General features: G+C 41.5%; 1 protein-coding gene across 2 annotated transcripts; it reads right to left on the bottom strand.

Moving 5' to 3' along the window:
- Positions 1-4,344: 4,344 nt before the first annotated feature.
- On the bottom strand, positions 4,345-26,533 carry LOC141219408 (uncharacterized). Of its 2 annotated transcripts, none has more exons than XM_073666128.1 (7): positions 26,309-26,533; positions 10,498-10,637; positions 10,264-10,368; positions 10,057-10,180; positions 9,876-9,973; positions 9,587-9,677; positions 4,345-6,207 (listed from the first exon to the last, which is right to left on the bottom strand). In XM_073666128.1, the coding sequence occupies exons 2-7, from the start codon at positions 10,567-10,569 to the stop codon at positions 4,433-4,435; spliced, it is 2,265 nt and encodes a 754-aa protein (XP_073522229.1). In that variant the 5' UTR covers positions 10,570-10,637; positions 26,309-26,533; the 3' UTR covers positions 4,345-4,432. The 2 variants fall into 2 exon arrangements, with proteins under 2 accessions (XP_073522229.1, XP_073522228.1); XM_073666127.1 differs by lacking the exon at positions 26,309-26,533 and adding an exon at positions 24,899-24,967.
- Between the last annotated feature and the right edge of the window lie 1,139 nt (positions 26,534-27,672).

Raw genomic sequence — 27,672 nt, 5'->3', positions numbered from 1 at the left:
TCCGCAACCTCAAACAGTCACATTCCAAACTCCACTATGGTGAAGACCAAAGAGCTGTCGAAGGACACCAGAAACAAAATTGTAGCCCTGCACCAGGCTGGGAAGACAGAATATGCACTAGGCAAGCAGCTTGGTGTGAAAAAAATCAACTGTGCGAGCAATAATTAGAAAATGGAAGACATACAAAACCACTGATAATCTCCCTCAATCTGGGGCTCCACACGAGATCTCACCCCGTGGGGTCAAAATGATCTCAAGAACAGTGAGTAAAAATCCCAGAACAACACAGGGGGACCTAGTGAATGACCTGCAGAGAGCTGGGACCAACGTTACACAGGCTACCATCAGTAACACACTAAGCCGCCAGGGACTCAGATGCTGCAGTGCCAGACGTGTCCCCCTGCTTAAGCCATTACATGTCCGGGCCTGTCTGAAGTTTGCCAAAGAGCATTTGGATGATCCAGAAAAGTATTGGGAGAATGTCATATGGTCAGATGAAACCAAAGTAGAACTGTTTGGTAGAAACACAACTCGTCGTGTTTGGAGGAGAAAGAATGCTGAGTTGCATCCAAAGAACACCATACCTACTGTGAAGCATGGGGGTGGCAACATCATGCTTTGGGGCTGTTTCTCTGCCAAGGGACCAGGACGACTGATCCGTGTACATGAAAGAATGAATGGGCTCATGTATCGTGAGATTTTGAGAGCAAACTTCCTTACATCAGCAAGGGCATTGAAGGTGAAACGTGGCTGGGTCTTTCAGCATGACAATGATCCCAAGCACACTGCCAGGGCAACAAAGGAGTGGCTTCGTAAGAAGCATTTCAAGGTCCTGGAGTGGCCTAGCCAGTCTCCAGATCAAAACCCTTTAGAAAACCTTTGGAGGGAGTTGAAAGTCTGTGTTGCCCAGCGACAGCCCCAAAACATCACTGCTCTAGAGATCTGCATGGGGGAATGGGCCAACATACAAGCAACAGTGTGTGCCAACCTTGTGAAGACTTACAGAAAACGTTTGACCTCTGTCATCGCCAACACAGGATATATAACAAAGTATTGAGATGAACTTTTGTAATTGACCAAATACTTATTTTCCACCAAAATTTGAAAAAAAATTCTTTCCAAATCAGACAATGTGATTTTCAGGATTTGTTTTCTCATTTTGTCTCTTATAGTTGAGGTCGACCTATGATGTCAATTACAGGCCTCTCTCATCTTTTTAAGTGGGAGAACTTGCACAATTGGTGGCTGACTAAATACTTTCTTGCCCCACTGTATTATATGGCAGCGCAATTGTAACATTTGGGTGGGTGGCATAGCGCTGCAAACCCAAATAGTATTAAGCGGTTAATTACTTCAGGAACATCTTGGAATATTCCTATTCATATAGTGGAATTGAATGACCTCGCACACAAGAAATCAATATACCCTACACTTGCTCTACTCTACGAGGTCTGGGATAGGGGTAAAGATATAATTGAAATAGGAGACAGCAATGAATCTACATCTATATGCTTTAATTATAAATATGAAGAGTTCTATAAATTAGAGGGATTCCGAAGTTGGGTGGATAAAGAAATTTATACAATATAAAACATATATAACATACAGTAGAGACCAAAAGTTTGGACACACCTTCTCATTTAAAGATTTTTCTGTATTTTCAGGACTATGGAAATTATACATTCACACTGAAGGCATCAAAACTATGAATTAACACATGTGGAATTATATACTTAACAAAAAAGTGTGAAACAACTGAAAATATGTCTTATATTCTAGGTTCTTCAAAGTAGCCACCTTTTGCTTTGATGACTGCTTTGCACACTCTTGGCATTCTCTTGATGAGCTTCAAGAGGTAGTCACCGGAAATGGTTTTCACTTCACAGGTGTGCCCTGCCAGGTTTAATAAGTGGGATTTCTTGCCTTATAAATGGGGTTGGGACAATAAGTTGTTTTGTGCAGAAGTCTGGTGGATACACAGCTGATAGTCCTACCGAATAGACTGTTAGAATTTGTATTATGGCAAGAAAAAAAGCAGCTAAGTAAAGAAAAACGAGTGGCCATCATTACTTTAAGAAATGAAGGTCAGTCAGTCGGAAAAATTGGGCAAACTTTGAAAGTGTCCCCAAGTGCAGTTGCAAAAACCATCAAGCGCTACAAAGAAACTGGCTCACATGAGGACCGTCCCAGGAAAGGAAGACCAAGACTCACCTCTGCTTCTGAGGATAAGTTTATCTAAATCACCAGCCTCAGAAAGCACAGGTTAACAGCAGCTCAGATTAGAGACCAGGTCAATGCCACACAGAGTTCTAGCAGCAGACACATCTCTACAACAACTGTTAAGAGGAGACTTTGTGCAGCAGGCATTCATGGTAAAATAGCTGCTAGGAAACCACTGCTAAGGACAGGCAACAAGCAGAAGAGACTTGTTTGGGCTAAAGAACACAAGGAATGGACATCAGACCAGTGGAAAACTGTGCTTTGGTCTGATGAGTCCAAATTTGAGATCTTTGGTTCCAACCACGGTGTCTTTGTGCGATGCAGAAAAGGTGAACGGATGGAATCTACATGCCTGGTTCCCACCGTGAAGCATGGAGGAGGAGGTGTGATGGTGCTTTGCTGGTGACACTGTTGGGGATTTATTCAAAATTGAAGGCATACTGAACCAGCATGGCTACCACAGCATCTTACAGCGGCATGCTATTCCATCCGTTTTGCGTTTAGTTGGACCATCATTAATTTTTCAACAGGACAATGACCCCAAACACACCTCCAGGCTGTGTAAGGGCTATTTGACCAAGAAGGAGAGTGATGGGGGGCTACGCCAGATGACCTGGTCTCCACAGTCACCAGACCTGAACCAAATCAAGATGGTTTGGGGTGAGCTGGACCGCAGAGTGAAGGCAAAAGGGCCAACAAGTGCTAAGCATCTCTGGGAACTCCTTCAAGATTGTTGGAAGACCATTTCCGGTGACTACCTCTTGAAGCTCATCAAGAGAATGCCAAGAGTGTGCAAAGCTGTCACCAAAGCAAAAGGTGGCTACTTTGAAGAACCTAGAATATAAGACATATGTTCAGTTGTTTCACACTTTTTTGTTAAGTATATAATTCCACGTGTTAATTCATAGTTTTGATGCTTTCAGTGTGAATGTACAATTGTCATAGTTATGAAAAAACAGAAAAATCTTTTAATGAGAAGGTGTGTCCAAACTTTTGGTCTGTACTGTATATACGATATAAAACATTGTCTGAAGGGATACTTAAGTCCTTTGATCAATTAAAGGGGGAGTTTGGGTTGACAAATAAACAATTGTATAAATATCTACAGTTTCGGCATTCATTTAATGCACAATCAAGATGGACTCCCTTTTGGGTAGAAAATAATACTTTTGTTAAGCTGGTATTAGAGAAGGGAAATACTAAGGGTCGTATTTCTGATATTTACTGAATCCTTCTTGATAATTATTTAAAAATATTTCCTTCTCCAGCTAGACAAAAATGGATGGAGATATAGGTCCAATTTCTGAGGATCAATGGAGAGCGGTATTAGAACTGGTTCCCCAATTATCTTTACATGAGGGGCAGAGATTTTCCCAGATCATATTAATACACAGGAAATATAAGACGCCTAGATTCCTATGTAACATAGGATACCGGACTGCTGCTGAACGTCCAAGATGTAAAATGGATGCTGCGGGCCTATTACATCCGCTATGGGAATGCCGGGAGTTAGGTAAATACTGGAAAGGAGTTCTGTCTATTATAAAGAGGGTATATAAAATAGATATTCAACCAGACCCAAAAAATGCCTATTAGGTATATTAGAGGATGATATGGAATTTGACCCAATTTCAATAGGGATTTCACGTATTTTATTTAAAACTAGGAAACATATTGCATCCAAATGGATTAACCCCTCACCTCCAGAAATTAGTGAATGCAAAAATAAGGTAAATAATATTATCAGATTACAAAAAGGGGTATATAAAAAAACAAAACTGAATGAATAAATTAGAGAAAATATGGGGCTTATGGTTGGATACACCTGGAATGCCATCAAGGGGGTTATTGTTGGAGAGACATTGACTTATGGGAGAAGGGGGGTATTGGTGAGGTCTAATGTTTCATTGTAATGTTAAGGAATTCCAATATACATGTGGTATGGGTAATATAGCACACCTATATGTGTATAGGATTATAATGTTTATTACAATATTAAGGTTATATAAAAGATATCAAGAATGTGGAATGTTAATTGTAAGAAATAGTAACTGAAAGTTATCAGACGGTAATGGGCAAGCTGAAAGGATATATAGGAGAGATGCATGTATGTCATCCCTATGGTATGTTATTTTATTATTTCTATGTACTGATTTCTTGTTTTGTAAAAAAAAAAAAACTAATGAAAAAATCTCAATAAAAATTTCTTGCATTAAAAAAAAGAAGAATAGGAAAAAGGCTTCTCCCCTGTGTGAGTTCTCTGGTGCTTAATCAAAGCTGATTTCTGGTTAAAACATTTCCCACATTCTGAACATGAAAAAGGCTTCTCCCCTGTGTGAGTTCTTTGATGTGTAACAAGAGATGATTTGTCTGTAAAATACTTTCTACATTCTGAACATGAAAAAGGCTTCTCCCCTGTGTGGGTTCTCTGGTGTTTAGTAAGATGTGATTTATGGTTAAAACATTTCCCACATTCTGAACATGAAAAAGGCTTCTCCCCTGTGTGAGTTCTCTGATGTGTAACAAGAGATGATTTGTCTGTAAAACACTTTCTACATTCTGAACATGAAAAAGGCTTCTCCCCTGTGTGGGTTCTCTGGTGTTTATTAAGATGTGATTTATGATTAAAACATTTCCCACATTCTGAACATAAAAAAGGCTTCTCCCCTGTGTGGGTTCTCTGGTGCGCAACCAAAACTGATTTTTGGTTAAAACATTTCCCACATTCTGAACAGGAAAAGGGCTTCTCCCCTGTGTGGGTTCTCTTGTGACTATCAAGAATCATTTTACGATTAAAACATTTCCCACATTCTGAACAGGAAAAGGGCTTCTCCCCTGTGTGGGTTCTCTGGTGCTTAATCAAACCTGATTTCCTTGTAAAACATTGCCCACATTTTGAACAGGAAAAGGGCTTCTCCCCTGTGTGGGTTCTCTTGTGACTTTCAAGAATCATTCTATGATTAAAACATTTCCCACATTCTGAACAAGAAAAAGGCCTCTCCCCTGTGTGAGTTCTCTTGTGTCTATCAAGAATCATTTTACGATTAAAACATTTCCCACATTCTGAACAGGAAAAGGGCTTTTCCCCTGTGTGGGTTCTCTGGTGGCTATCAAGATGCGCTTTCCGGTTAAAACATTTCCCACATTCTGAACATGAAAAAGGCTTCTCCCCTATGTGGGTTCTCTGGTGGTTTTTAAGATACGCTTTCTGGTTAAAACATTTCTCACATTCTGAACATGAAAAAGGCTTCTTCCCTGTGTGGGTTCTGTGGTGCTTAACTAAAGCTGATTTCTGGTAAAAACATTTCCCACATTCTGAACAGGAAAAGGGCTTCTCCCCTGTGTGGGTTCTCTGGTGGCTATCAAGATGCGCTTTCTGGTTAAAACATTTCTCACATTCTGAACATGAAAAAGGCTTCTTCCCTATGTGGGTTCTCTGGTGGTTAACCAAAGCTGATTTCTGGTTAAAACATTTCCCACATTCTGAACAGGAAAAGGGCTTTTCCCCTGTGTGAATTCTCTGGTGGTTATCAAGATGCGCTTTCCGTTTAAAACATTTCCCACATTCTGAACATGAAAAAGGCTTCTCTCCTGTGTGGGTTCTCTGGTGATCAACAAAAACTGATTTCTGGTTAAAACATTTTCCACATTTGGAACAAAACAATCTATTGTCCGCTGTGTGTATTTTTTGATGTTTAAGAATAGACTTTTCAAGGGTAAAACTATTTCCATTTTCTGAACGTGAAAAAGATTTCTTTGCTTTAGGAGCAGTTCGTTTATTAATGCTTATTTTATTTTGATTTTCCTTAGTAGTCGGTAATGAATCAGAAGATAGGACCTGTTTCATAGGATCAGATGATTGATGTTTGCTGTGAAGGGATGATGGTATATCTGGAGTAATGGCATTCACTTCAATTGTATCTTGTGGGATCTCAAGATCGTCAGATTTAAAAATCTCCTGTTCATCTGATCTCCTGGTACAGTCATCTACCAAGAAAAAAAACACAATTATTAATTTTGAATAAAATGTCCCTGAAATTTATATTTTTGAAGATTTCTACTTAAAATGTCTAAACAAACACATCCCTGGGCTACATGCTAATCCAGGGAAATGAAGAGATATATGCTCAAGTTTAAAAATCTATTTTATTAGACATAAATCTAAAAAATAGAGGAATATTTAAAATATTTTCAATATTCCTCTATTTTTTCGATTTGTGTCTAATAAAATTGATTTTTAAACTTGAGCATATATATCTTCATTTTCCTGGAATAGCATGTAGCCCAGAGATGTGTTTGTTTAGATTGATTTAGAAGTGGTATGCAATCTTTATTTATTTTTCTATGGGATTCTTGTGATAATTGTACTTAAAATGCCTGTAGGAATGGCAAGTTATTGACAGAATGACAGTTCACAGTCTAATAGAAAACCTCATAGGATGAACCAGTAGAGCGTGGTGTCCAACTGTTTGTTCATTCTGCCTCCAAAATATGGAATAAGAGGCCATCAAAAAATGTTATGTAGGCAAAAATGACACCAATAAAAACTTCTACTCATCTAACAAAAAACAAGTCCCCACTCAAGTCCATCATCTGTCAATGGAAAAACAGAGGTTTCCACATTATTAGTGGCTCAAAGGCTCTTGAGAATCAACATGGCTTCCATAAACCAATCCAGCAATATCCGCTCTCCCAAAGTCAGATCTCCCCCTCGCTTCTGAGCCTTGCAGTGCGCCCAAACCACATTTAGCATCCATGTATTTGGCATTACTATAGTGAGAAGAACCCACTTAATTGATGGTGTGTGTCTCCTGGAGCACAATCTGGACACTATGTGTTGGGTAATAAAATGGCATATTTGTAATTTTCACTCTCCATCATCCACCGTGTGCTAATTTTTGGAAAGTGACTGTGAAGTCATAATAGTCACTTCTCCTATAGATTAATTCACTGAGGGTTATAATTTCCAAAATGGAGTCACTTTATGGGGATTTCTACTGCTCTGGTTTTCTGCCATTTTGTTATATTAGGGCTTCTGCAAAAGGTGTGTACCATCTCCTCTGGGACATCTACTTCTCCTCCTGCTTCGACTTGTGTGACGTCTCCTTCTGTCACCAGGAGAAGCCTTATTCATTCCGCAGGCGGCACTTGTGATGGAAGAGACGTTAGAACCAGAAGCTCTGGGTGGCGCAGGCTCTGCGCTGCCACTAAGATTAGGGAGCCTGGGACCAGTAGTACCATCCAGTCTGGCAGTATGGGTGTGTGTGCTGTCCAGCTGAAGTAATCTGCTCCCTGCTTCAGCCATTTGGAAAGCACCGCACCCTACTAAAGCTCGGAGCATATTGCCGGGAGCTGCCAGATACAGCCTTGTTCTCCTCTGGTTCAGTCCTCTGTGCTCAGCTCCCGGCTTGTGTATTTGTTTCCTGTTGTGACCTCGGCCCGTTTACTGACTACTCTTGTGTCTTCTGATTTAGTATTTTCTCTGTCCTCCTGGTTCTGACCCGGCTATCTGACTATTCTTCTTCCTATCTCACTCCACAGAACAGCAGGTAACACCGTGGCCCAAGCCTAGGGATCTCTGTGTTAGTCCAGATCCATGTAGAGGGGTTAAAGGGTGATGAGCAAAGTAATTTTTGAAATCTATAAATGGGGTAGATAAGGCAAGCCTGTTCGTGGTGGCCATCTTTCGAGCTTCCAGGTGACCATAAACAGTGCCCCCAATACATTGTGTCTGGGAACTATTCCAGCAAAATCTGCATTCCTAATAGCTAAATGTCGCTCCTTCCCTTCTTAACCTGCCATGTGCCCAGACAGTAGTGTACAACCATATATAGGGTATTGTCACATTCAAAAGAAGTTGAAAAATAATTTGTAAGGTCCATTTGTTTCCTATTATCCTTTGTGAAGAATTTCAAAGTTATCACCACATAAAGTGACAAACGTCAGATTTGAAAAATGGCCCTGATTAGGAACAGAAAACTGGGTGCCTGAAGAGGTTAAATCAGAGGATTACTGAAGTCAAAAACTGTGACTATACACAATAAAACATCGACTGAAATGATCAAACTCAACAGTCTTCATCAGTAATAAATGAGTAACTAGTGGTGAAACCTCTCTGGGGTAATTAGAGTATGGGGCTCTGTGGCTCTTGGCAATCTAAACTATCGTAAGGGACAATATTTTCTGTCAGATGAGTGTCAAGAAGAAATATTAGACGTTCAAAGAGAACTTTTTATAATACTGCAGAGCTGAGGGGTCTTAAATTTAGATCTCGAGCATTTGGAAGAGGCAATGGAGACCTTCTTTTTGAAAGACTACCAGGGAGTTACAGCGTCACATAAGTGAGGGAGGCCGATCCAACCACAATGAAACTATCATACAGAATGAACTTGTAAAAAAAGAAAGAATATAAAAACATGTAACATCCCCAACTACTACATATGCATGAAGGGAGAAATCCAACACTAAACTGGAGTCACACTCATTTATGTTGGACCATTGGAGCTACTATGAGTCCTGAGCAGAAGAGTAGAGAAAGTATTATCGCCCCCATTTCAGGAGAGATTGTGCAGTAATCTGAATTTCTTAGGATCGAAAACATAATGGAATTTATGACTTGGAGTGACTCCATGAAACCAGGGCTGGAGCCAACACATCTCCTGCAGGCGGGAATAAATGTATATTACAGCCATCAGCCACGCACAGCTTAGAGATATATCATGGCACAGGTGTAATGTTTTTTATGTAGTTTATCACAATCCTGTTTGAAGTTAATTGGTTTTAAAAGATATTGAAAAATCAGGATAAAGGGAAACTCTGTTGTTATTGTACAGAAATTCACACTTGGCCTCACTGCACATTTAATGTTGTCGATCAAAAAAGTCTGGAAAGACTGGACCTGGTCTTGTAGGGACCATATGAGCACATTCAGCAGCACAGAAGGGAGAGAAGGTAGATTCATCCAATAAGATATCAGGGTTCTAGGAAGCCAACAGCATCATTACCCTCCGCTTTCTCTTACAGGCCAATGAAAATATTTTTCTTCAAGTGATTTTCTCACTTGTCAGCACATTCTACGTACACTGTCATTTGGCTTTGTAGTTTACAGACCTGGGCAGGTAACGGTCAGCGTCTCCTAATCCCAGGGGGTAGGTGATTCCTTCAGGTTGTAAGTTGTATAGAAAAGGTCTTTCACAATTTCCCAAAGTAAATTGAACATTTTCGGACGGAGGAGAATGTTGTGGTCTAGTGGCAAAATGGTGATCGCACGATTGCTATACGGCCAGACTACACCACCGATAAAGCAGCCACAGCCAGTGACTGAGAAGAATCTGTGACTTCTCTGCATTTAGTGATTACTACTCACCTGGGTAGTCATATGTAGGAATCTCCTCCTTACACCACTCATCACCCCTCACATATGTCTCTGTAGTATTAATATGGGTCAGATCTTCACCCTGAAACAAATATTGTAAAAGTCACAGACAGATGGAGAAGTCCCATCTATGATCAGCTCTAATCCTGCCATCTCCACCGTTCTCATTACACAAGTATAAAACATATAATACTGGTGGATAAAACAAGACTGAGCACAAGACCTTCACAGCCGTCTACACATCATAGGGGAGATCTCATGACACCTTCTCTCCATCTACCTGATGATCCTGAGGAACATTGGGATCTTCTTGTTTACAGTCCTGTGGAAGAAGAGGATGGGGACATCTCTCTGGTGTTGTCCTCTTACTGGATATATCTGGAGGATACACATACAGGGGCTGAATTCATTCTTTACATACAGATAATTATAGGTTGTGTGTATTTAGTCCTGTCTATTACCTGGTGATGTGAGGGGCTTGGGAACCTCCATCATGAAGTCCCTGTACAGATCTTTGTGTCCTTCTAAATACTCCCACTCCTCCATGGAGAAATAGACGGCGACATCCTGACATCTTATAGGAACCTGACACATACAATGATACCGTCATCCCCCCGATTCCTCCATAGCGTTACTGTATAATGTCCCAGAATTCCCAGCAGTGTCACCTCTCCAGTCAGAAGCTCAATCATCTTGTAGGCAAGTTCTAGGATCTTCTGGTCATTGATGTCCTCATGTATCAGGAGGTAAGGTGGAGGCCCCGTGATTAATCGCTGGTTATGGAGAGAAACATTAATAAATCTCACTACAGACATTTCCAGAGTCCTCACCTCTCCAGTTCTGTCCGTCTGTTATTCCTATAGATAAGATTGATGTAATGTGACGTCATCAGAATCTCTCACCTCTCCAGTAATCCGGAAGAGGATCTCTAGGGTGAGGTGGAATATCCTCTCCGCCATCTTTTCCCTGTCCATATCAGGTAAATCAGGAAAATTTTGTTATATAGAAGATCTGCACTGAGAGGATCCGGTATTGTAGAGACCTGAATGAGAAGATAAGCCGATGGAACATCATAAAAATCCTGTGCAATAATACAACTATTGGAGATAACGAGGGGAAACATATAAGGAGATTTATTATTTGACAGTATTTCGTTTTTTCTTTACATCTAGTAATAAAACCTATATATTTAAGGCCACAGACAACAAGCAGTTTCTTCCTCGGAGTCTGCAGCTGAATACATTTCTCATAGACTCACCGTCAGGGAAATATTGAGAAAATATTAACAATTTCTCCCAAACCCCTCTTCTCTCTCACCTCTTCCTTATCCACCATTTGGACCAAACCAACTGTTTCCATGCAATTTAACACACACAGCAGAAGTCACTTGTAGACAAATGCAGCACAAAAGGTGCTACTGACCCACTTAACATAGGAATGCATCTCCCCTTAGCACAGACCTGGGATAGGTTGACACCTTCCAGCAGGGGCAGAGATTGAAGGAAAACTCATTTAGGCTTCAAAGGGGTTTAACACAAACTTCAGGATGTCCGGAGCTGATACGAAATATGAAATATTGTAAGTTCTATAACTCCGCTAATAATGGGACCCATGTTTTTAGTGGCAGGGTCAGCCAAGGAACAATATGCTTATTTTATCGTAGCTGTGAGTCCCTCCAGGTAGCTGGGGTGCAAAAGTAACAAAATAACAGACAACAACTATGTCATGTGTGGTCTCTAAAGGAAGGTAAATTCATAACGGAAAAAATGGTAGAGCCAGCCCCCTTAATGTCATCCCAGGTGCTGTGTGGGCAGGTCTCCCCTTAGGCATAAAAGAATCCAAGGAGGATGGATGAGTATTCATTGCCAGGGGGGTATAGAGACTATAATAAACGGATCTTGTTCGATAACAGTCAAATCAATAAGTGGGGCGCCCCCCTCCAGCTAAACGGAATTGTCTCTGCGATCTATTACGTAAGTCTTCTTTAATCCTGTTTATATTGTGTAACTGTATATTCTGTACTGTATTGTCCCCTTTGTAAAATCCTTGTATATTTTTCATAACACTGCCTTCCTTTTGGATTAAATATAAAATGTAATAGTCCTGTTTCTTTTGCTCTGTAATCGTTCCCTCCCCCGAAGCCATATACCCTACCAGAACGCAGGCGTCCGACCAGGCCTGTATTATATTTCAAATCTGGACGGTGGTGGCAGCGAACAATAATAATTGGGTTATCGTGAAGCTGACAGTGACCGTACGGGGGCATATACACATATCCCCACAGAGTGACGACAACGGTGAGAGATTATGTAATCTCCCCGGTGTCATCTCTTTGTGAGTTCATGACACCTTCCATAACGCTAATTCTCGTCCCATTTTCCGACAATGGAATTGGAATTAGCAATACTGCAGGAGATATTCATTACAAGTGACATGAGAAATAACTATGTCATGATGAGGCAACATCTTCTACTACGGATCTAAAACCATATTTGGCCAGAGTCCGTCACTGACTACTGCACCACTGGCCATCTATATGAATGTTTCCCGTCTTCCCCGGACTGTAATCTTCTATCAAGTTAGATCTCATGTCTGATTCACACACAGAAGTTTGAGGCTTTTATAAAAGCTGTTTTGTTTGCACACACACCGCAGACAGAAATGATTTGATACTGAAGTCTACATGTATAGTGTATTATGGGGTTTACTTCTGGCCTTAGGCTTTCCTATATTACAAGAAAAAAAAAAAAGAAAAAAGCAGATATTAAAAAGTTTCAAAAGAAAACTGTCACCAACAATTCTTGTAGAAAAAAAAACATGCAAAAAGCAGAAGACACATTGTCATTTTTTAACATGTTAAACATTTGTGTTTGTTCTTATATGAATTCTTTTGAGCACCAGAACATAGATGTACACCGCAGGGATGGCATGGGTGCGGCTGCAATAAAATCCCTGGCAGTTTAACCACTTGCTCCTGCAAAAAGCAAACATGGCATCTAAGAAGGTTTGACAGAGTTCGGCTGAATGACCTTCCTCCCCCAAGTACTCAATAGTATGGGGCTGACTAGTTACTATGATACTTAAATGCCTAATAATGGTGTTTGGGCCTGCAATGTACGAAAGTCTATTAGGCCGGGCCAGAGGCAGCATTCAATAAGTTACCTTTTAACGCCCCCAGACACATTAGACTAAAGCTGCATGAAAGCACTGATTTCGGGGGGTTTGGTTGACTATATAATGTATTTGGGGGCCTCCCAACAGATAATGTCAGGGCAGAGAAGGATCTGTGATCCTGAATTTCAGAGGCTAAAATGTTTGTTCTTCCTGTAGATAATCCTCCGCTAGAGGAGTCTGGAGGCGACTCTCTCATACAGACCACAGAAAAGCTGGAATATTTGTGTGTATGGGGGAGTCGGGAGAGATAACCGTCTGCCAAATGACCGATCAGTCAACACTTATCTCATGTGTATGGGGACGTTACTATTGCACAGGTAGTGATAATACACCGCACTACAGTAGTACAGTGCATCATCTGAGCAATCAGAGGCTTCTGTGTTGTATGATCGCACTAAGGAGAGCTGTTTAAAAAAAGTTTATAAAAAAGGTTTAAAAAAAGTTTTAAAGTGAAAATATCACAGTTTTAGCAAAAATAAATATTCATCACTATAGGGAAAACATGCATATAATGGTAAAATGGAGAGGGAGGTCAGCTCACTGTTTATTCAATGCACTTTGTCTGAAGATCACCGCATGGAGCCGCCCTGGTCAGGGACATTTCAAGGTTCAAGTAGAGCAAGGAGGAGAGATGGATTCTCCAGCATTGTCTATATTGTTAAAACCTCACATTAAGGCTGTGTGCCCACGATGCGTTTTTCAAGCGTTTATGCTGCGGAATTTCCGCAGCGTAAACGCTTGGGAAACACTTGGTAAACCTTCCCCCATGGTCTCCAATGCAAATCCGCACTTTCAATGCCCATGCTGCGTATTTTTCCGCAGCGTTTATGCTGCGCTCAAAAATACGCAGCATGTCCATTAATTTTGCGGACACGCAGCGTAATCGCCGCCATTGACTTGCATTAGAACGCGCCAATACCGCAAGACTGCATCTGTACTTGCGTAATTGACGCGTTCTAATGTGCGGATGGTACCCAGGCCTGGAGGATAGAAGACTCTCCTCCAGACTCAGGTACCATAGAATCTGTAAATAAAAGAATTTAATACAAAAAATAAAGATTATACTCACCTTCCGATGTCATCCCGGTGTTTTGTCCACGCCGTCCGGTCTCTTGCAATGCTTGCGCTGTTGTGAAGGACCTGCCATGACGTCACTGAGTCATGTGACCCATCACATGACTCAATGATGTCACCGCAGGTCCTTCACAACAGCGCGAGCATTGCAAGAGACCGGACGCAGCAGAGATGACACCAGGAAGACATCGGAAGGTGAGTATAATCTTTTTTTTTTATTTTTTACCATTCTTATTCTTTTTTTTAACTATTACTTGGTCACAATATATAAATCCATGCCGGTTGCAGGGATTTATATAGTGTGACCAACTTGTCAAGCACTTTCCAAGAGATGCTCAAAATTGCTTGGAAAACTGCTTGAAAAAACGCATGCGAAAACGCTGAAAAAATGCTTCTCTCTGGCAGAAAAAAAGCATGTAAATCTGCATGCGTTTTTTTCTTCCATAGAGAGGCAAAAACGCTCTGGATCAAATCTGCTACGTGGGCACATAGCCTTATTGTGAGTTCATAAAACTGTTGTGATGGCATACCACCAAGTGCCCGCATATGAAACCAATGCTTATTCATTATTTACAACATGTGAGTCTCCGTGATACTTTTATATCCTTCCCTTTGGAATGCCTGCGTGTCCATTGATTACTGAGTACTTCTCAGACAATTTAACCCTGTATTGTATGGAAGTAAAAGAGAATACACAAATACAACTCATGCATGAGACATTCAATAAAATCACTGGAAATCAAAAACAAATACAATTAATTGTACTGTAATATTAATCCTGTCTGATGTCCATTCCCTGTGGGGCTCTAGTGTGTAAATTAAATATCCAATATGACTTTCTATTTAAGATTTTTCTTTTCATATCTCCACCTCTTAATGGTTTATAAACCTTTTCTATTCCTAATATCTGAAGGGTCTGATATCCCCTTTATGTTTTTGTGAAAAGCGTCTTGAAACCACAGACAGGTTTAATGCTGTGGGATTGATTGCGTCAGATAAATGTCTTCTAATACATTTTTTTAGCGGATCTGACGTCCATCCCACATATTGTAGTTAACTCTCTATACACTCTATTTAGTAGATGACCCCTATAGTGTTACAACTGATGAAATTGTGTATTGCAAATTGTAGTCCTGTTAGGTTTTCTTCAAATGTGTTGGTTTTATTAACCACTTCGCACCAGAGCCTGTTTTTGCCTTCGTGACTGGGCCAATTTTTTCAATTCTGACCACTGTCAATTTATGAAGTAATTACTCTGGAATGCTTCAACGGATCCCCCTGATTCTGAGATTGTTTTTTCGTGACATATTGTACTTCAGCATAGTGGTAAAATTTCTTCGATATCACTTGCGTTTATTTGTGAAAAAATCGGAAATTTGGTGAAAATTTTGAAAATTTAGCAATTTTCAAACTTTGAAATTTCATGCCCTTAAATCAGAGAGATATGTCACACAAAATAGTTAATAAATAACATTTCCCACATGTTTACTTTACATCAGCACAATTTTGGAACCAAAATTTTTTTTGTTAGGGAGCTATAAGGGTTAAAAGTTGACCAGCGAATTCTCATTTTTCCAACAAAATTTACAAAAACATTTTTTTAGGGACCACATCATATTTGAAGTCACTTTGAGGGGTCTTTATGACAGAAAATACCCAAAAGTGACATCATTCTAAAAACTGCACCCCTCAAGGTGCTCAAAACCACATTCAAGAACTTTATTAAACCCTTCAGGTGCTTCACAGGAATTTTTGGAATGTGGAAGAAAAAAATTAACATTTAACTTTTTTCACAAAAATGTTACTTTAGACCCAATTTTTTTTATTTTCACAGGGGTAACAGGAAAAAATGGACCCCAAAATTTGTTGTGCAATTTCTCTTGAGCGCGATGATACCCCATATGTGAGGGAAAACCACTGTTTGGGCGCACGGCAGGGTTCGGAAGGGAAGGAGCGCCATTTGAATGTAAAATTTGTTTGAATAATTAGAGGACGCCATGTTGCATTTGGGGAGCCCCTGATGTTCCTAAACAGTGGAAACCCCCCACAAGTGACACCATTTTGGAAACTAGACCCCTTAGGGAACTTATCTAGATGTGTGGTGAGCACCTTGAACCCCAAGGTGCTTCACAGAAGTTTATAATATTGAGCTGTAAAAATAAAATTTTCACATTTTTCCCACAAAAACGTTTTTCATCCGTTAATTTTGCATTATCATAAGGGTAATAGTATAAATTGCACCATGAAGTTTGTTGTGCAATTTCTCCTGAACACGCTGATACCCCATATGTGGAGGCAAACCACTGTTTGGGCGCACGGCAGGGTTCGAAAGGGAAGGAGCGCCATTTGACTTTTTGAATGTAAAATTTGTTTGAATAATTAGCGGACGCCATGTTGCATTTGGGGGGCCCCTAATGTGCCTAAACAGTGGAAACCCCCCACAAGTGACATCATTTTGGAAACTAGACCCCTTAGGGAACTTATCTAGATGTGTGGTGAGCACCTTGCACCCCCAGGTGCTTCACAGAAGTTTATAATATTGAGCCATAAAAATAAAATTTTCACATTTTTCCCACAAAAAATGTTTTTCATTCCCTAATTTTGTATTATCATAAGGGTAACAGGATAAATTGCACAATGAAATTTGTTGTGCAATTTCTCCTGAGTACGCAGATACCCCATATGTGGGGGAAAACCACTGCTTTGGTGTACGGCAGGGTTCGGAAGAGAAAGGAGAGCTATGTTGGCTGGGATAGGTTGCAGACACCATGTCACATTTGAAGAGTCGCTGACATGCCGAAACAGCAGAAACCCCCACAAGTGACCCCATTTTGTAAACTACACCTCTCAAGGAATTCATCTAGGGAAGTAGTGAGTATTTTTTAATTTTTAAATTTATACCATTGGGCAGTGAAAAAAGCATAATTATATTTTTACCACAAAAAAATGTTTTACCCTCAGATTTTACATTTTCACACAGGGCAATGGGTAAAAATGGTGCCGAAATGAGTCACACAATTTCTTCTAAAAGTGGCAATACCCCATATGTGGCTGTATCGTACCGCTCAACCATACGGCGAGATCTGGGGGGGACGGAGTGCTATTTGACATTTGGAGAACAAATTATTGTAGAATAGGCATTTGGATTTGGGAGCACAAAATTTTCTGAATTTCTTTTGGGGGGGCAAGGGCCATTTCGCTTTTCCAGAGCCTTTCTGCTACCAGTAACTTGGAAGTCCCTTATATTTTTAACAGATGACGGACCTGAGTGGGGACTAGCTTTTTTTGAGGACTGAGTTGAAGCTTTTATTGGGAACATTTTACGTAACATCCGGCGCTCTAGGCTGAGCACTTACATCGGGGTTTCCATCTAAATTTCAAAGTGATGTAATTCAGATGAAACCCCTGCAGGATCCATTCACTGTAATGAGGCAGCAGAGTTGCTCTGGACTCCGTCTGGCCTCTGTTTAGCGGTGTCCTTTTTTTCAGAAGTGCACAAAACTGTGGCCAACCGCACTTTTATGCACGCCTAAAACAAATGACACCGTGGGATCACAGGCCATACGGCATTCACAGTGGCCTATATCTGCCTCATTACAGGGAATCTTCCATCATGGGTTCCGTCTGAATCACGTATTTCAGAGATTTACACGGAAACTCTGGCGTAAGTGCTCAGCGCAGAGCGCAGGATAAATGTGAGCAGAGCCTTAGTGCGATCTTTGGGAGACATAATAAACAAATCAGTAGCAGGTGAAGAATTGGTTTTATTTATTTTTTTACGCCGTTCCTCGTGTGATATAACTGATTACGGTAGATTACTTTATTCTTCGGGTCGGTGCGATTACAGAGATACCAGATTTATATCGGGTTTTTATGACTGACAGCTGTCACACACTAAGAGACGCTTTTTTTTTTGCAAAATCTAGTTTTTGCATCACCATATTTTGAGAGCTATAATTTTTCCATATTTCGGCCGACAGAGTCATGTGACGGCTTGTTTTTTGCGGGACGAGTTGACATTTTTATTGGTACCATTTTTGGGTACGTGACGTTTTTTGATCACTTTCTATTCCGTTTTTTGGGAGGTAAAATTAACAAAAACCAACAATTCAGGAATTGTTTTTTGAGGGTTTTTTTGTATGCCGTTCTGCATGTGGTGAAAGTGATCAGGCAGCGTTATTCTTCGGGTCGGTACGTTTACAGCGATATTACATTTACTGTATATTTTTTTTATGTTTTGGCGCTTTTACACAATAAAACAATTTTATAGAAAAAATTTTTTTTTGCATTGCTTTATTCTGAGCGCTATAACTTTTTTATTTTTCGGCTGATAAGCCGCCATACCGCTCTTTTTTTTGCGGAACAAGATGACGTTTTCAACGGTACCATTTTTATTTCCATTTTGCTTTTTGATCGCATTTTTTTCCACTTTTTGTTTGGCGATATGAGGAAAAAGCATAGTTTTTTCCTCCATTTTTTATTTATTTTTATTACGGTGTGCACAGAAGGAGTTAATTAGTGTGACAGTTTTATAGCTCGGGTTGTTTCGGACGCGGCGATACCAAATATGTATACTTTTTTTATTTTTGCATAAATATACGGATTTATCGGTTTAATATTTTATTTATTTTAATTTATTTTGTATTTTTTTTTAACAGTTTCAAAACATTTTTTTAAAACTTTTTTTTACAGTTTTACTTAGTCCCTGTATGGGACATTAATTTTTATTTTTCTGATCGCTGATCTCATGTAATGTAATAGACATATATTACATTACATGAGATCTTCACACAGTCAGTGTGTCCTGCCAGGCTTCAGCTGCAGGCTGACACTGGCAGGACACCATATATGGTAGAGCTGGAGGCTGTCATGTGACCTCCAGCTGCCATAGCAACCCAAGGTCCTGAAAGGTATCAGGGGTCTTCGGAGAGGTAAGTATACCACCCCCTCTCCTCCTGCTGTCTTCTATATGCCGCGATCACGATAGATCGCGGCATATAGAAGGCAGCAAAGGGTTAACATCACTGGGACCTGATCCAATCAGGTCCCGATGATGTTCCCTGTCAGAGCTAACGCTCTGCACCGCTCTCGCAGCGCTTGCAGGACCCTGGGGGTCCTGAGCGCTGCGAGACCACCCACCGTTTTTAAACGTCCGCGCTGCACAGAGCCCAGGCAGCGCGGACGTTTATGTACAGTGGGCTGTCGGGAAGCGGTTAACATAGTTGCATGCTTTACAGGGTGTATGTCCACATTATATTATATATATATATATATATATATTCTTTATTTTTATATAGCGCCAACATATTCCGCAGAGCTTTACATACATTATCATCGCTGTCCCCATTGGGGCTCACAATCTAAATAAAAAAAAAAACCTAACCAAGGATAACCAAGTCACATAGCGTTTGATATTTGTTTCTTGAAAATAACTAGTTGAAAGTTTTCCGCCAAGTGTAGAAGCCTTTTTGGATACAAAAATCAAACAAAATATGCAAAAGAATTTACAAAGTCTGGAGGATGGATCTCAGACATCAAAAAAACTAAGTTTGAAAGAGATATCAAAGACTACGAGTCAAATTCAATTTACACATGGAAGTGAAACAAACCAAGAGCTACTGTTTTGAAATACAAGTCACACAATAAATTCAAAGGAAATAGAGGAGAGCGGAGGTCATCTTCACAAATCCTAATGTGTCCATGGGTTCCTCTAATTATAATTCTCTGAGGACTTATCTGATGGATTAATTAAAGACAGATGGAACAAAAATAAATTCTCAAGTATTCCCCAAAATCCAGCACAAAACAACGGAGACAGGCGGGCAGAAAGCACAAACGTGCCGGGACATGTGCGTTCCACGCCGGAGTGCATCACAGTCTCCTATCTGCGATTGTGCATGTCCAGAAGCATGTGTTCCACACCGGAGCGCATAATGGTTTTGGATTGCATTACACCAACATAAGATTTTTCTATCTCTGAGATCAGCGTCATGGGAGACTAAAAACAAGTATTGCACATCCTCCCATCATGCAATAGGCAAGTAGATCTACTTTATCACTTCATAAGATATGGGATGATGGCCCACAGTATATTCCTAAATGGTCAAATTTGACCTCTATTGCACAATTAGAGATACACAAGGATCACCACACTTGTTAATTAATAAATAGTATATGTGGAATAATTGCTAAGTAATAATTCTGATATAGAAGCTCAGATATCTCGATGAAGTACAATAATATGTGAATCCCATTCACAGGGAACTGAGTAGCAATGGGTAGAGTATACAATCTAAAAATATAATCCAGGATGGGTCTGTATTCACACAAAACAGGCATAAGAAATTTGCTCATTGAGTCCCTTAGGGGCCAGTGAATCCAGTCTAACAACCCACTTACTTTCTTTTTTGAGGATACATCTATTGTGATCACCACCTCTCACATTGGGTTTAACCATCTCAATGATACAAAAGGAGATGTCTCCAGTTTGATCTCAATGTACACTGTTCATATGTCTCGCTAATGGGGTGTCCCAACCATGGCGTATACTGCCCAAATGCCCCCCCACAATCCTCCCAGACTCCCTCTTGATCTTGCCTACATAATCTAGGGGCAGGTGTGATCATATATACTAGTCCTGAGGATTTACAGTTGGAATAATCCCACTAGAAAAAGATTTTAGGCATGGAGGAACTCAAGAAAGATTTACATGGTCTCATCCAATTAAATGGACAATGTTCTGCAAATCTAAAGAAATCGTAGATTCCTCTATCTAGCCAAGTCCCCTTGGGTGCAGGTTTTTTATAGAAATTGTCAGGGTTCCACAGTGACGACACCGGGGAGATCACACAATATCTCACCGTTGCCGTTACTCTGTCTGGATTTCGTCAGGGAGTGGCGAGCACACGATCCCGACTACCCACTACGTAGGTATCGGCAAGCGACCAGTGAGCGTATGGCATCACACCTCCAGATTCCAACGCATGGAATGTGTGTCTACGCCCCCGTACGGTCACTGTCAGCTTCACGATAGCCCAATTAACCCTGGGATTTTCCGTTTTTGCATTTTCGCTTTTAGCTTCCCTTGTTCCCAGAGCCATAGCGTTTTTATTTTTAATATGGTCATGTGAGGGCTTATTTTTTGCGGGATGAGTTGTACTTTTGAACGACATTACTGGTTTTACCATATCGTGTACGGGAAAACAGGAAAAAAATCCAAATGCAATGAAATTGCAAAAAAAGTGCAATACCACAGATGTTTTTTTTTTTTTTTACCACGTTCACTGAATGCTAAAACTGACCTGCCCTTCTTATTCTCCAGGTCATTACAAGTTCGTAGACACCAAACATGTATAGGTTCTTTTTTTTTTAAGTGGTGAAAAAAAATCCAAAGTTTGCTAAAAAAAAAAAAAAGGCACCATTTTCCAAGACTTGTAGTGTCTCCATTTTTCGGGATCTGGTGCCGGGTGAGGGTTTATTTTTTGCGCACCGAGCTGACGTTTTTATTAGTACCATTTTGGAGTAGCTCTGATGTTTTCATCGCCCGTTATTGCATTTTATTGCAATGTTGCGGCGACCAAAAAAAGTAATTCTGGCGTTTAGAATTTTTTTCTCGTTACGCCGTTTACCGTTCGGATCAATTCTTTTGTTATATTGATAGATCGGGCGATTCTGAACACGGCAATACCAAATATGTGTATGTGGGTTGTTTTTTTTATTATTTTATTTTGATTGGGGCGAAAGGGAGGTGATTTAAACTTTTATGTTTTTTTAATATTTTTAAAAACTTTTTTTTTACACTTTTTGCTTGCGTCTATAGTCTCCATAGGAGACTAGAAGCAGCAACTGTCCGATCGCCTTTGCTACATAGAGGTGATGAGCAGATCACCTCTATGTAGCAGAAATGCTCCTGTGCTATGAGCGCCGACCACTAGGTGGCTCTCATAGTGATAATTACATGACAACCACTGGGGTCACCGATGGGCTTTAAGAATCAGCTGACATGTGCTCGGTTGAATGCAGGCTCACAGCCGGAGCCCTAACTGGACCGGGGGTGATGGCCTGAGGCGTTCTAATACGCCTCAGGCTTTCAAGGGGTTAATATAAATTGTTGCCACCGCCGTCCAGATTTGAAATATAATACAGGCCTGGGCGGACGCCTGCGTTCTGATAGCGTATGGCTTCGGGGGAGGGAACAATTACAGCAAAAAAGAAAAAGAATTATTACATTTTATATTTAATCCAAAAGGGAGGCAGTATTATGAAAAATATACAAGATTTTACAAAAGTGGACAATACAATACATAAGTAGTTACACAAAATAAACAGGATTAAAGAAGACTTACTATAATGATCGCTGAGACAATTCAATATAGGTGAAGGGGAGACACTAAGCTTGATTTGACTGTTATCGAGCAAGATCCGTTGCTATAATAAATATATACTCCCGCAATGAATGCTACTCCAACCTCAGCAGATTCTTTTATGCTGAAGTGAAAGACCGGCCCACACACCCCCTGGGATGACATTACGGGGGCTGGTCTCCAGCCTTCATATCTTTATTAGATATCTGTTTTTTGAGATAACTTATTGTGGGTTGATCGTAGAGGCCCGAAAGTGATACATTTTTTTCCGTTATGATTTTACCATTCTCAAGAGACCTCACACGGTATAGCTGCGATCTGTTAATTTGGGACTTTTGCGCCACAGCCCCCCAGAGGGACCTACAGAGACAGGAAAATATCCATATCATTCCCAAGCTGACCCTGTCACTAAAAATATGGGTCCCTTCATTTTGAGAATTATGAAACTTTAGTTATTTCGAAGATTCTGCAGTCTTTGTTAAACCCCTTTTGAGCCTAAACGAGTCATTTCCTCTTTCCTTCCATCTCTGCCCCTATGCTGGAAGGTGTCAATCTATCCCAGGTCTGTGCTAAGAGGAGATGCATTTGTATGTTAAGTAGAATAGGCTACTGAACTTCTTGTACTGTTTTTTGCATACCAACAGCTGGAGTTTCAGCTCTCCTCTGGTGACAAATGGTGGATAAGGGAGGGATGAAGAGGGGTTTCAGGGACAGAGAGAAATTGTTAATACTTTCTCAATATTTCCCTGACAGTAACTATGCACTAAATGGTCCCTAATTGTCTGACCGTTTCTGAAAGTTATTGTGGGAGTAGATCCCACAGGACCCTCAGGTCCGGATCAGCCACAAGTATATCCCAGTGTTTTCTGAGGATATGAAAGATACAGTCACTCTGATTGTCGTAAGTTTTTCTTACTCGTGTTGTCCAATCTTTTTCTTGGTCTCTAGGTTAGGGATGGAGGAGTGTCTGTCTCTCCCATTTTTCTGAAAACGATGATGTGGAATCCAAAATGTACCATGAGTACCCTTTTTCCCTGAATCTGATGTTCAGGTCTATAGCCTGTATATTAAAATCTGTGACATTAGAGCAGTACCCAACCGTAAAAACTGGCCCTTGGGTATTCTTCTTTTTATGAGGATGGGGTGGTGGCTATCCCACTTCAATAGTTTATTAGTGCTTGAAGGTTTATGATAGATGAGTGTTCCTAGGGTCCCATTGCAATCCTTCTTGATTAGTACATCCAGGAAAGGCAGCTGGTAATAGTTAAACTCTGATATAAATCTAAGGCCCACTCTATGGATATTGAGTTCTCTGACAAATTCAAAAGATTGCTCACTCGTCTCTGACCAGATGATAAAAATGTAGTCAATATATCTATATCATACCCCAATATATGGATGCCACCACTTATGATCATCCCTGAATATTGTAGTTTCCTCCTACCAGCTCAGGAATACTTTAGCATGTGAGGGTGCACAGTGGCTCCCCATCGCAGTACCCCTGAGATGGTGGAAGTACTTCCTGTCAAAAAGAAAGAAGTTATGAGTAATAGCGAATTTTAGAAGATCCTCCATGAAGTCATTATGTCTGCTACACTCTATTGATCTCGATTTCAAGAAATGTCTTACTCCTCTGATACCATCCTCATGCGGTATATTACTGTACAAAGCCTCGATATCTAGTAAGGCCTGCTCCCCTACATGCATGTATACATGCTCGAGGGTCTACATGTAGGGGAGCAGGCAAATGGAAAACCAACTCCAGAGGGATTATTCCAACTACAGGACCTCAGGCGCTACTGGGGGAACATTATACTGTGTGGGGGCTTCATACATACTGCATAAGGAGCATAATGGGGGCATTACACTGTGTGGGGGCATCATACATCCTGTATAAGGGGCATAATTGGGGCATTACACTGTGTGGGGGCATCATACATCCTGCATAAGGGGCATAATGGGGGCATTACACTGTGTGGTGGGCATCATACATCCTGCATAAGGGGCATAATGGGAGCATTACACTGTGTGGGGGCATCATACATACTGCATAAGGGGCATAATGGGGCATTACACTGTGGGGGGCATCATACATCCTGCATAAGGGGCATAATGGGGTCATTACACTGTGTGGGGGCATCATACATCCTGCATAAGGGGAATAATGGGGGCATTACACTGTGTGGGGGCATCATACATCCTGCATAAGGGGCATAATGGGGGCATTACACTGTGTGGGGCATCATACATCCTGCATAAGGGGCATAATGGGGGCATTACACTGTGTGGGGGGCATCATACATCCTGCATAAGGGGCATAATGGGGGCATTACACTGTGTGGGGGCATCATACATCCTGCATAAGGGGCATAATGGGGGCATTACACTGTGTGGGGGCATCATACATCCTGCATAAGGGGCATAATGGGAGCATTACGCTGTGGGGGGCATCATACATCCTGCATAAGGGGCATAATGGGGGCATTACACTGTGGGGCCAGTAAAGGGGTCCTGTACTATGAGAACAATACGTTTCCTCCCTTCCTGCCTCCATAGTTGGGTATGTATCTATTACAGGAAACAGAACAAAAACCTTATGATTCTTATAAAGGGGCAACACAAGACCCCAAAAGAGTCTCCGTGCTGAAGGGGTTAATGCCCCCTGCGCCCAGTAATGGGGGTCTCCACATACCTCCACCTGCAGAGCCGCCACCACATATATGGCTGCTCTGTGCGCACAGGAGCTGTGATGAGGTCACAGGAGGGGAGGAGTCAGGGGTCACATGATCAGGGGCCTCAGTGGATGCAGGACTCTGCTGTGCTGGTTGTCATGGTGCTGGATGAGCTGAAGTTTATGTGTGGGGTCAGGAGGGGTTTACAGTGTGGATGTAGCAGAGCCGCGTGTGTACGAGGTGTACGGAGCAGAGCCGCGTGTGTACGAGGTGTACGGAGCGGAGCCGCGTGTGTACGAGGTGTACGGAGCAGAGCCGCGTGTGTACGAGGCGTACGGAGCAGAGCCGCGTGTGTACGAGGTGTACGGAGCGGAGCCGCGTGTGTACGAGGTGTACGGAGCAGAGCCGCGTGTGTACGAGGTGTACGGAGCAGAGCCGCGTGTGTACGAGGCGTACGGAGCAGAGCCGCGTGTGTACGAGGTGTACGGAGCGGAGCCGCGTGTGTACGAGGTGTACTGAGCAGAGCCGCGTGTGTACGAGGTGCACGGAGCAGAGCCGCGTGTGTACGGAGCAGAGCCGTGTGTGTACGAGGTGTACGGAGCGGAGCCGCGTATGTACGAGGTGTACGGAGCAGAGCCGCGTGTGTACAAGGTGTACGGAGCGGAGCCGTGTGTGTACGAGGTGTACGGAGCGGAGCCGCGTGTGTACGAGGTGTACGGAGCGGAGCCGTGTGTGTACGAGGTGTACGGAGCGGAGCCGCGCGTGTACGAGGTGTACGGAGCAGAGCCGCGTGTGTACGAGGTGTACGGAGCAGAGCCGTGTGTGTACGAGGTGTACGGAGCGGAGCCGCGCGTGTACGAGGTGTACGGAGCGGAGCCGCGCGTGTACGAGGTGTACGGAGCGGAGCCGCGTGTGTACGAGGTGTACGGAGCGGAGATGAGGGGCTTATTACAATTTGATTTGCACCATGACAGGTGATGAGTGGGAATCGGCGTCTTTAACGTCTGAGGGTTTATTCGATAATCTCGTCCTCCCATTTGGATTCTCCAATGCACCAACAGGATTTCACAACTTTCTGAATGATATTTCTCTGATTACATTGGGAGATTTCTTGTGATTTATCTTGATGATATAGAATTTTCTCTCCTGATTTGGATTCTCACCAGGAACATGTCCGTGTTGTATTAGAAAGGTTGAGGGAGAATTCTTTCTTTGATGAAATTGAGAAATGTTTTTTTTCTGTTCAGGAAGTTTCATTCCCGGGTCATTTTATCGTCTGATGGTTTACGATGCATCCTGGAAAGGTGAAAGCCATAATAGATTGGTTCCAACCTAGTGACCTGAACGCATTGTAAGGTTTTATAGGATTCACCAACTATTATAGGAAATTCATTAGGGGTTTTTCTCAGATTGCTGAACCTCTTACTGACCTCACACGTAAGGGGGCGGATCTCAAGGTTTGGCCACCGGATGCTTTGAGGGCTTTTGAAAAATTGAAGGAGTGTTTTATGTCTGATCCTGTTCTAATCCAACCCCATCTCCAAGAACCATTCATTGTGGAGGTGGATGCTTCATGGGTCGGGGTAGAGGCCATTTTCTCTCAGGGTTCCAAAGCTCTGACCAATTTGCAGCCATGTACATTATTCTCAAGAAAATTTTCGTCTGCTGAAATAAATTATGCTGTTAAGAATTATGAGTAACTCGTTGTTAAATCAGCCTTTAACCCCTTTACCACTGAAGATAGTTTGCACATTAATGATCAGACCAATTTTTACAATTCTGACCACTGTCACTTTATGAGGTAATACCTCTGGAACGCTTCAACTTATCCCACTGATTCTGAGATTGTTTTTTTCGTGATATATTGTACTCCATGATAGTGGTAAACTTTATTTGATATGGCTGGTGTTTAATAAATAACATTTCCCACATGTCTACTTTACATCAGCACAAATTTGGAACCAAAATTTTTATTTATTAGGAAGTTATAAGGGTTAAAAGTTAACTAGTGATTTCTAATTTTTCCAACAAAATTTACAAAACTATTTTTTTATGGACCACATCACATTTGAAGTGACTTTGAGGGGCCTTTATGACAGAAAATACCCAAAAGTGACACCATTCTAAAAACTGCACCTCTCATGGTGGTGAAAACCACATCGCAAGGGTAACAGGAAAAAAATTGAACACAAAATTGTTGTGCAATTTCTCCTGAGCATGCCGATACCCCATATGTGGAGGAAACCACTGTTTGGGCGTACGGCAGGGTTCAGAAGGGAAGGAGCGCCATTTGACTTTTTGAATGTAAAATTTGCTTGAATAATTAGCGGACGTCATGTCTCGTTTGGGAACTCCTGATGTGCCTAAACAGTGGAAACCCCTCACAAGTGATGCCATTTTGGAAACTAGATCCCTCACGGAATAGGGGGGGCAGCATCGTGTTGTGCGGTTGTTTTCCTGCAGGAGGGACTGGTGCACTTCACAAAATAAATGGCATCATGAGAAAAGAAGATTATGTGGCAATACTGAAGCAACATCTCAAGACATCAGCCAGGGAGTTAAAGCTTGGGCAGAAATGGGTCTTCCAAATTGACAATGACTCGAAGCATACTGCCAAAATGGTAACAAAGTGGCTTAAAGATAACAAAGTCAATGTTTTGGAGTGGCCATCACAAAGCCCTGATCTCAATCCTATTGAAAATTTATGGGCAAAGCTGAAAAGGCCGGTGCGAGCAAGGTGACCTACAAACCTGGATCAGTTACATCAGTTTTGTCAGGAGGAATGGGCCAGAAT

The sequence above is a fragment of the Phyllobates terribilis genome, unplaced genomic scaffold, assembly GCF_046119375.1.
Source record: "Phyllobates terribilis strain yellow unplaced genomic scaffold, ASM4611937v1 Scaffold_268__1_contigs__length_2594270, whole genome shotgun sequence".
NCBI classification, from domain to species: domain Eukaryota; kingdom Metazoa; phylum Chordata; class Amphibia; order Anura; family Dendrobatidae; genus Phyllobates; species Phyllobates terribilis.
Note: the sequence above shows the minus strand (reverse complement) of the source record. Positions and strands in the feature narration are given on the sequence as shown.

Bases quoted from the DNA above. Each gene is read 5' to 3' on its own strand.
- LOC141219408 (XM_073666128.1), bottom strand. From the start codon at position 10,569: ATGGACAGGGAAAAGATGGCGGAGAGGATATTCCACCTCACCCTAGAG. The intron at 10,369-10,497 runs GTGAGAGATTCT...CTCCATAACCAG, and splicing joins TCTTCCGGATTACTGGAGAG to CGATTAATCACGGGGCCTCC. The intron at 9,974-10,056 runs GTAATAGACAGG...TGTATCCTCCAG, and splicing joins CAAGCCCCTCACATCACCAG to ATATATCCAGTAAGAGGACA.